General features: G+C 32.0%; 1 protein-coding gene across 1 annotated transcript in view; it reads left to right on the forward strand.

Annotated features, from left to right (window-relative positions):
- The window catches only part of LOC108744129 (E3 ubiquitin-protein ligase SMURF2), a 16,819-nt gene extending 6,512 nt beyond the window's left edge, over positions 1 to 10,307 (forward strand). The window contains exons 6-11 of the mRNA XM_025973786.1: positions 5,960 to 5,981; positions 6,843 to 7,009; positions 7,241 to 7,410; positions 7,467 to 7,942; positions 8,007 to 8,393; positions 8,657 to 10,307. Coding sequence (XP_025829571.1) covers positions 5,960 to 5,981; positions 6,843 to 7,009; positions 7,241 to 7,410; positions 7,467 to 7,942; positions 8,007 to 8,393; positions 8,657 to 9,302 — 1,868 coding nt within the window. The 3' untranslated portion in view covers positions 9,303 to 10,307. The remainder of the gene's footprint in view (positions 1 to 5,959; positions 5,982 to 6,842; positions 7,010 to 7,240; positions 7,411 to 7,466; positions 7,943 to 8,006; positions 8,394 to 8,656) is intronic.
- Positions 10,308 to 11,087: the final 780 nt, after the last annotated feature.

Raw genomic sequence — 11,087 nt, forward strand, 5'->3', positions numbered from 1 at the left:
CTATCTTCACTTATACAATCTCATTTCTCAACCTTTTCATTTGTGAAATTATTTATAAAACAAATTATTTGTACTTTACATCTAAAACTTATATAATTCTGGACCTATGTAGTTCTAACCGTTGGATGACCAAGGGCGATCAAAATTGGCCTCAATAGTTTTGAAGAATATAAGCATGTATTAATAATTTTAATATTATATTTGTTTATTAAAGAAAAACCAGTAAATCAAATTTATATGTCATTACATATTAACCAGAAAAAAGTAAAATTTTTTTTTATACGTAAAATATAGAGAATGGTTTTATTACAAAATATGAGAATACCAAGTATGATAATATTGTTATATAAAAACATAATCAGTTAAATATTGAAAGTTATTAAAGAAAAACATACATTAGAGTCAAAATGAACCTCCCCCTTAGTCATCCGAGGGTTAAGGGAGTATACATTAACTCAAAATAGGAACCTCCTTGATATATGTATATAGTATGTAGTATTAAAACAAATCTGACGTAAGAAGATTTTTTACAGAAACCCATTGTGGTTTATTAATTACTTTTTAAGGATTGTAACTGTTTGGTTTATTTCTTTTTTTATATATAACAATTGTAGGAACAAAACGTGACATTTCTGTCATAAGTGTCTTTCTTATAAAATGTGTGATAAATAATAGTAAGTGTAAAAACTTTTATAAAAAACAGTTTGTAATGATGTCTGGTAGGAATGTCATGTTTTAGGAAGTCTGATTAGATGATTGTACAACATACATGCATACATACATATAAATAGATATGTATTTTTAAAGAGTTGTTGTACATTTCAATATTGTTGCCTTATTCCGAGTAGATATGTAAAAATGTGATTTGTATTGTGTTGATTAGCATTGGCAGTTGAGTGCAAACTTTTATACATACATATAGTAGTATTTGTAAATATAATTTAAAAAAATATATATGTATACACCCTACCCTGCAGGATGTAGGATATTCTTGTGGGTAGCATTTAAAACATTCTATTTGTAAGAAAATTTTATGCACAAATAAAAGTTTTGTGTAAATATATTTTACAGAAAAATGTTATTTCAATTTCCGTTCATTGTTATTCAAGAAATTGTAGGATTTGTGGTTTTTCAGTAACATTTCAGAATGTGAGGAAATTCGTTTTCAGAAAACTATTGAATGTGGCATCTTATTAATGAAATTATAAAAAAGAAAAGATCAGAATGTTAGATTAGTTTTTATATTCATGAAATATAGGGTTGCCATCAACCAGTTTTTCATTTCGGTTAGCACTTAAAAAAAGACCAGTTTTTCTACCATTCTCAAGGCAATAGTTATCAAATTTAGAAAAGCTGCTAGAAACAAGAAGTTACAGCCTGGTCTGCCATCTGTTGATAAATATAAGACTTATTGCTTATTCTAAAGGATGGTAATTTGATCTACCTCCTTTCCGGGATTCACAAAGCGTTAGCACAAAATTTTAATCTTATAGCATTTTTTAAATCTAAATCATACCAGTATAGCTTACAATCTTTGAGAAAATAATTTTAATAAAATGTGTAATCCTCAAAAATCACCAAAAATGTGGCAACCCTAATGAAGCATCCAAAACAACTGAAAACGAATCATTTGATTATGTTGGATTTATTTAGCGTTCCCAGAACGATCTTTATATTTTATAAGAACTTTATACTAAGTGATTAGCTAAACTAAAATTTTGATTATTTAGGATGTGGGATGTTCTAGTTTTAGGAAAATGCTCAGGATAAGAAAAAGTGGAGATGCGTGTCCAACCACTCTTAGGACTGACGACCTTATGATGATGATGAAGGGGTACCTATACAATGGTAAATTTTTCACAGCATCCGCTATTTTCCATTTTTAAAAAAAATTATACAGATCTTTTTTGTAGATAATTAAAATCTATGTATAACATCCATTAATATATTAATTAATACAATACTAATTTTTGCTAACCCAATTTTCTGAAGTTTACAGGAAAACCCTAAAAAAGGTCACCGTTATTCATAATTTCATTTTTGAATCCCAAGTGCATTTTAAGTACTATCCATACTATCGTTATCAAGTTTTATTCCACCAAAAACGATAAAGTTGATAATGAAAGAAAGATCTCTTTACAAATCTTCAATTTTTAAAGGATAAAAGACGAATCCTTTCCTCAAAATATCTTTTCAACACCGTCCTAAAAAATTCCATCCTTTTAAATAAGTACCTATGCGACTTTTTATTAAATATTGGCTCACTTCTGCTGAATAAACACTAGTACTGTTTATGACCATTTTTTTTTAAGTTATCCGTTACATAATAATTGCTAACCATGTAGAAAAATACTGGTTGTCATGGATATAATAGATCAAATAAGTCAGATAAATAGCGCATTGTGAGGTCTTGTCAGCTGTCTTAAACGAATAAATATTATTCAAATACATTTTCAGACAATACCAATACTTTACATACAATATTTTCTCAATAATAAGTAATAAAAAATTCACAATTTCCATTTTTTTATCATTAATAAAGCTTTATTATTATTTATAATGAATTTTTAAAAACTAAAATTTGCAAAAATAAATTTTATACGAAAGTAGATAAAATCCATGGTATCTCCACTTCTCACCTTGAGCCAAATTTTCGAATTTCTCAAAAACTCGAGCAGCCTGTATTTATAACTAGTCACGGTTTACCTTCACCCCTCTTAACTCCTGTTTGTATGTCTCTAACTAAACTTTCATGTCCGAAACGATGTCCTACTAATCTATACCCTATTTGTTATTGATTTCTACAACGTCCTCTGTTCTACTCTTTCTAATATCTTCCTCCTCATTTTTTCTATCCACTGTATTTTTAACATCCCCCTATAACACCATATGTCAAACGCCTCTAACCATTTCTTTTCTGCAACGTATCACATCCATACAGGATCGTGCTCCAAATATACACTTTTACTAATCGTATTCAGATTTCCATGTTAACCAATCTCCAGCACGAAAGTGATTTTTTTTTTGTTAAAAACGACCCGACCCTGCCTTATTCTCTGTTTTGTACCTCTAAATATCCATTCAATATTCAACTTCTACTTGTGTATCGTCTCCTATTTTTTAATTTTAACCCTTTACTGCTACATCAACCGCAAATCTAAGCATGCTAATCTTTTCTCCCTGAATGTCTATCGTCTAACCCTGAAACTATCCCGTCTACGATAATATTAATTGCATCTTCGATATACAGATCAAAAAGTAGCAGTGACAATGTACAACGATATACAACATTTACGGCTTTATTTTTTGTATAAACATAAATATCATCCCTACATCGATCCTTGCATCTTATTATTATCATGAGAAGTTAAGCTAATTGTTCTAAAATTTCCATTTACAATAATCCGGAATTTTCCCCTCTCGTATCATCTCCCAACTCTTATCCTGCGTACAGATTCCCTAAATATTATTTCCACCTATCCGCCTTTTCCTCATTTTCTGGCATTTCTTGGCATTTTTCATCTGTCCTGCTCTTATATTTCCCCCATTCCTCTATTAATCTTTTAATCTCATTTAGCTGTTTATTAATATTGAATGAAAAAATGTTTCGCCAACGTTGGTTTCTTCAGATGTGAGCACTTATTTCAAAATAAGTTGGGAAATTGGCTATTTAACAATATCCCCATTTTCACCTTATTAAGATCCCATGTTACACTTTACCTCTAGGAATAAGAGACACATGTTACATGTTAATAAATAATTTGTGAAAATCATCCAGATAAGCTTTATCTTTTTTTCTGGTAAAATAATTAAGTCATTGAATCAATTTGATTTTGTCACTCTTCTGCTTAAATAATTATTTTTGATCTATTTAAATATCAAACATGTGTATAGTGGGTCCTTTCCCGTTAATTATGAGATGTTTATAAAATGGATATTTCTAGTAATTAACAGTAACACTAATACAACATTTACTTAAATTCTTTATTTATTATAATTATATGATAAAGAAAGCATGAGAAAAGAATTAACAAATAAATTTTATTAATCATAATCTATTTGAAAAAATCAATGGCAAAGACTTTAAATTGATAGGTAAATAAATAATCGTAAGGGAATAAATTGCTTTAACACGTTGGCTAGTTGTTTCCACAGGTAATACTAAAAAAACTTAATAGATTATAAGTCAATAAGAAATAGACGACTTCTTAGGCATGAAGGGCTAGTCAGAGACATATTAGAGGCAGAAACAGGAGTTAAGAGGAGAGAGGAGTAGAGGTGGACCTAGTTTAGGTTACTATTCGCAAATAGTTAAGGGTGTGGGACGATCTAGTTATAGGTAAGAGTAGAGGTGCGTGTCCAGCCAGACTTAGGACTGACAACCTTATGATGATGAATAGATTATTTACGATTATGGCGTTATAGGATTTAAAATGCTTTGGTTATGGAGTTATAAGCTTTTAAATATGAGGGTTATACAGTTCGAAACGCTTAACTTTAATGTTTTTATTTTAATTTTGAGGACTAATTTTCTTTCATAAACACTACGGCCTTCTCAAAACCGTAAAAAAAAGGAACGTCCATTTTGTAATCTGGCATTGTTTACAGGCGCATAAGTCCACACTTAAATAAGGGCAGCACTGGACAACCATTTATTTAAATATAAACGAATAAAATATACTTAATAAATATGGAACTAGAAGTTCTAGAACCACACACACGTAATGCTCCATTTTTATTTTTTTGTTTCCTGAAATTCCTGATAATACCCATATCACTAATTTTATTTCTTTTGAGCATAGCTTACTTTGATAGCTGTGGTAATTTTTTTGTTATCTCACGTCACGTATTTGGAACATGGTTATGGGTACGCACATAGATATATTTACAAATTTGTACATTAGAATTTTATCATCCTTGGAAAGTTTAAATACGCAAACATTTGCCATGGTCATCGATAGACAAGGCCGTCGAGTTAGCCATGAAATTCAAATTATATACACATATTAATCGGAAGATCGCAAATTATCCTGTACTACCATTTATTTCAAATGTGAAAAATTCTGTTTCGATAATTATTAACTTAAACCATCAATGTGCAAGTTCCACTCTGGCGTCAAACGGTCTTTACCTCATCAAAATTATTGTTGTAGTTACGTACAATATCCGTCCGGGTTTCCCCGAATTTGTCCTAATTCGAAAAAACTCCGAATTTTCCGACTAGTCGAGTCTGGAGAACACTTGAACGGACTACTATTATGAAAATAAATTTAATATTAAAGGAATGCCTGACATTACTGATGTATTAAAAGTTTTGTATAAAACAAAGAACTGTTCAGGATCAGATTTTTTTTAACAAAAATAAATCACATTTTTATTTGTGAATTTGCTGAATTTGGAAAAATGATTATTGATTAGTGCACGTTTGTGGTACGGCTTTATATGGATGTGAAAGGTTAGATGCATCTAACAGAAAAACAGCGAGCGCTATAGAAAACAATAAAAAATAGGCAAAATAAGTTGATAAGACACTTTTTCAGACATGAAAGACTAATTAGACATAGGAGAAGCAAAAACAGGAGTTAACAAGGGTAGGGCCATGCAGTTTTTTTAAAAAATATTTTATACTTAAGTAAATGTAGAAAATTAAATAGGTACCACANTATCTCTTCTGAATACTTAGTATTGTAAATTATTATCTATAATAAACTATTTTACCTATTATTGATAGCAAACTGTTCATAAGTAGGAAACCTCCAATGTTTAAAATTAGATTTCATAAATTATAAAAAAACAGTAATAACTAAACCTGTTATTAAATATTGTATGTTGCATTTATCTATTGATGTTCTTGATATTCCTTGTTTGTTTATAGATCAACGTTTGGATTTATGTAAAGCATCCCAAGATGACAACGAACCGGTTAAGGGACAAATTATCATATCACTCCTGTCCAGAGATGGGCCTTGCGGCGGCACTCCGTTAGCTGTTGTAGGTCCTTTAGGTGAACTCAGGGGACCCGCAAATCGCGACATATCACCCAATGAAAATGATGATCTGCCTCCCGGATGGGAGGAACGCAGGACGGCCAATGGTCGTCTTTATTATGTCAATCACATGACCAGAAGCACTCAATGGCTTAAACCGCAAATGACAAGTAAAAATAGAACCTCTTTAACAAATGGTAACACACGTTCAATCAATAATCAAACAAATAATGCCAATCCAGATAATAATAACGTAAATGAGATAAGAGTTCAACAAAACGATAATACTAATGTGGAAGTTCAAACCTCAGTGACCTCTAGCAGACCTAGTTCAAGTACATCACCCACATCACCAGTCATCAGTCCTCAAAAGGAGCATGTAGTGCCTTTGCGACCTGCACCGACAGTGCCCATTGTTACTGTAGAAAATAATGTTCAAAAACCTCCATACATATCACAGCGTTCCAATAGTTTCATTCCTGCTCCAAACAAAAGCTGTAACGTGCCTACCAACGTGCCCAAACTTACCAGTCAATCGACAAATACAATTTTTGTTAACAGTAACGTTTCCAGTCCCACAAATGTAATTTTTTCCAACAATTCAAACCCTGTCAATAACTACAATTCGCCCAATAATTTAAATAATACAAGTGCATTAAGTTTCAATGGGGAAAATGTTAGCGGACCGAACACTAGTGTAAATAGTACTAATAATAATAATAACATAAATGCTGTCAATAATGGTGCCGAAAATATTGGCGGTAGTAGTAGTGGTTGTGGTAGTAGTAGTACAAGCGATGTAATTGGTGTTATCAACACTCAAAACTCTGCTATTAGTTCAGCTCAAGCGTCAAGAGCAAGTGCAAGAGAGAGGAGACAAAGGACTTCTGAAGAAAGAAGAGTTGACAGTGCCGGACGTAAACGGTCTGCTAGAAACAGGAATTCAATAGATGTATCTCAGATGACTCCATCTACAGCTTATACTGCCCACAACTCAAAATTGGATCTGCCACCCGGTTATGGTAAATTATATTTTTTTTTGGCTTTCATTTAGCTAAAGTACCTAATAAATATAGAAAATATAGATTTGGTCTATCAAAAAGAAGAAAACATAAAACTTCATTCTATACCCATCAAAATATAAAGCGAAAAATGTTCATTCAATGTTTTTTTTTTTATAAAGAGTAACTCTTCATAAAATTTATTTTTTTTTTTCCTAATACCCAATTTAGCTCAGTTAATTTATTTATTAGAATTACGAACAACGCAACAAGGTCAAGTGTACTTCTACCACATACCAACAGGGGTCTCAACATGGCACGATCCCCGTATACCTAAAGATCTTGCGCCTTTGGGTCTTTCATTAGATTCGCTTGGACCACTACCACCAGGTTGGGAAATGCGCCAAACAGCTTCCGGACGGGTAATGATTTTCACGTTCTTAAAATATTTTCATAAAAACCATTGTCTCCAATTTAGGTTTATTTCGTTGATCATAATAACCGCACGACCCAGTTCACCGATCCTCGACTTAACGCACAAATACTTGCCAACATTCTTCGTAAAAATCATCCCCCAATAATAGTAACAACCACCACGGCGACTGCCACAACATCTACGACCACGACAGTTGCACAAATCACGCCAAGTACATCGGGTCTTGGGTTGGCCAACATCAATCAACCTTCAACCCCATCAGGTGCAAGCTCTACATCCACTCCTGTCGTTTCACCATCACAAAACAATGTCGCACAACAAACTTCACGAGTTCGACATTCCGAGAATTTGGATCTCCCTCACGGTCTTTTAAATGATTCTGAGCATTTACCAAAATATCGAAGAGATCTGGTCAGTAAACTCAGAGCTCTTAGAGCCGAACTGACTGCTCTTCAACCTCAGAGCGGCCATTGCAGACTTGAGGTGTCTCGAAATGAGGTTTTCGAAGAAAGTTATAGGTGAGTTAAATAACGGCAAGAAAACTGATAATCTTCATTGAAAATAAATTTTGTTTCTCGGCAGATTAATTATGAAAATGAGACCAAAAGACATGCGCAAAAGACTTATGGTAAAATTTAAAGGCGAGGAAGGTTTAGATTATGGCGGAGTAGCAAGAGAATGGTTACACCTTTTATCACGCGAAATGTTGAATCCTCAATATGGTTTATTCCAGTACAGCAGAGAAGATCATTATACTTTGCAAATTAATCCCGACTCATCCATTAATCCAGAACATTTGTCTTACTTCCACTTCGTCGGTCGGATTCTTGGTATAGCTGTATTCCACAACCACCAACTAGAAGGAGGTTTTACACTGCCCTTTTATAAACAACTTCTTAATAAACCCATTACATTACAAGATATTGAAGGTGTGGATCCCGAACTTCACCGAAGCTTAACATGGATGTTGTAAGTAATTAATTCAATTAAATGTAGCCAATTTTATCAAACATGAAAGGATAGTTATGTTATTAGGTAGGAATAAACTACATCGAGTATTTAAACAGTTAGGTTTTGGTATAAATAATAGAAAAAAAGGTGTATAAAAATTGGCTTTTTTTATAAAACGGTATTTGTTCTTCATAATTTTTTCAGACATATATTTTTGAATTTAAGTCTTAATTTCTCAAAAATTTATTTTTGTAGTAATTTTTTTTCTCTTTATTTCTCAGGGAAAATAACATTCAGGGTGTTATCGACACAACATTCTCGGTGGAAAATAACAGTTTCGGTGCTATAAAGGTCCACGAATTGAAATCAGGTGGTGCTGGTGTAACTGTTACTGAAGAAAATAAAAAAGAATACGTGAAATTGTACGTTAATTACCGTTTTATGCGCGGAATAGAACAACAATTTTTAGCCCTTCAGAAAGGTTTTACCGAACTAGTACCACCAGCCCTTTTGCGTCCTTTTGACGAACGAGAACTTGAACTGGTGATCAGCGGTATTGGCTCGATCGATATCGCTGACTGGCGTTCGAACACACGTCTAAAACATTGCACCCCCGAAACTCCGGTAGTGCAATGGTTCTGGCAAGTCGTAGAGTCTTATTCGGAGGAGATGCGTGCCCGACTTTTGCAATTTGTCACAGGATCGTCTCGAGTGCCCCTTCAAGGATTTCGAGCTTTGCAAGGAAGTACAGGAGCTGCAGGCCCCCGCTTATTTACGATTCACTGTGTGGAAGTATCTCCACAAAATCTTCCCAAGGCTCATACGTGTTTTAATCGAATTGATATTCCACCCTACGAATCATATCAGGTGCTATCAGACAAATTGACACAAGCAGTTGAAGAAACGTGCGGTTTCGCGGTCGAATGATGGAAATTTATTGGTTAACTTGGTAAACGTTTATAAATCATATTGTTTGAACCTTATTCAAAGGCCTAGTGGACAATAATTGAAACAGAAAATTCTTAAAATGCGTACTTATGAACGAAAAGGGCAGATTTTCTTTAAACAGAATAGGAAAGAGGGTTACCGCTTAAAATAAGAAAGTGCCTGGTAATGGGATAAATTATACACAAAGAGATTCTTTTCTGGGCAACGTTAGAATTACATTACTTGATTACAAAGAATTGTTAGAAAGCGTTCTTTTTATATCAAAAGTGACTGAAAATAGTGAAAATTATCAATTTAAAATAAACGACTTATTTTAAATGCTAAGTAAACAAACAAAATTAATTAGGTCAGCAAATATTAAATAGGTACAGTAATACTCCCAACTTACACGTTAGGTATCGAATAAGTCGAATTCACGTATGTCAGGATACAATTTTGCATAAAAAAAAATACAAACTATGTTTAATTGGAACCGGACACTAAAGAAAACAATAATTTAATAGAAAAACGTTTAATAAAGTCTTAGGTGATACAACAAATTATCTGACGCATCAGTGATTTTTCTTCTTACACATAACTTCCCAAGAGCAACCTAATAACTTTTCTATTTCTTGTTTTGTGGCAGAAATACTCTCTTCGTAGGAGTGCAAGTTTTCCAAGATTTGTAACCCTTTTTCAATTAAATTAAGGTTTTCTGTCAAGTTATTAATATCTTTTGCGTAAAGACGAGGTATTACTGTACGTAAATTTAAACTTTTGATAAATAAAATAATTAATGGGTTAATTAATAAGCTAATCAGGCGCCATTTTTTTAAAATAGTAAAAAGTACATTTTTTACGAGAATTAAACTCAATATAGTATGGAAGGGTTCTTTATAAATTGTTTACTGCTAAAAATAAGACAACCCTTTTAAAACAATAATAAGAAATGTCATGTCTTATTATTAAAGATAAGCAATAATAAAGTTATTTTTCATTACATATCAAACTTTTGATGACAATAAAAAAAGAACGTTTTAAAAAAGAATTGAAATATATTTTCTCATTCAAAAGATTATTAAAATTATCAAATGTTCACAAAGTGTGTTTTATAATATTGTCCCATGAAAAGAAATCACATTGTGGGTGCCTTTGTTCAGTATTTTTGAAGGGAAAATGTGATTTACATTCAAAGAAAATGCATTCCCTAAAAGAAGTCGTATTACAAAAATTTGTAAGGAAAATCAATTAATTATGCAATAGTAAGAAAGGACGTACATTTTAATGAGAGCTATTACAATCATTTTTTGCTATTTATTGTTTAAATAGAAAAAATCCAATGTATTCATTGTTAGTAATATTATAGTTACGCAGTATTTTTAAGTAATACTTCAGTCTTCAATCAGTAAATTGTTATAATACTTTTGTAAAATGTAGCCTTTGAAACCGTAACTCTTACAATACTACATTAAATGAAATAAAATATAAAGTAGCCTTCTAACAGCTAAATAATGTAATTTTGCAGGTCATCTGATATTTACTGTGAAAAAAATCAGAACAGTGCCTTTATGTATCCATTTAGGACCAAATCAACCTTTAAAAAAAAGCATTTCAGAAATATGTATAGCAATAAAACAGCTTCATAGAAGCTTTAAAAATTACAAATCTCAGTAAAAACATTGAGATTAGTACTTATAAATCAAATTTAACACATTTCAAAATGCTTTACTTAGGTAATATTGTTATTTATTATTATTACTATTACGGCGGATTTGTGTTATAAAT

Source organism: Agrilus planipennis, unplaced genomic scaffold, assembly GCF_000699045.2.
Source record: "Agrilus planipennis isolate EAB-ADULT unplaced genomic scaffold, Apla_2.0 scaffold18, whole genome shotgun sequence".
NCBI classification, from domain to species: Eukaryota; Metazoa; Arthropoda; class Insecta; order Coleoptera; family Buprestidae; genus Agrilus; species Agrilus planipennis.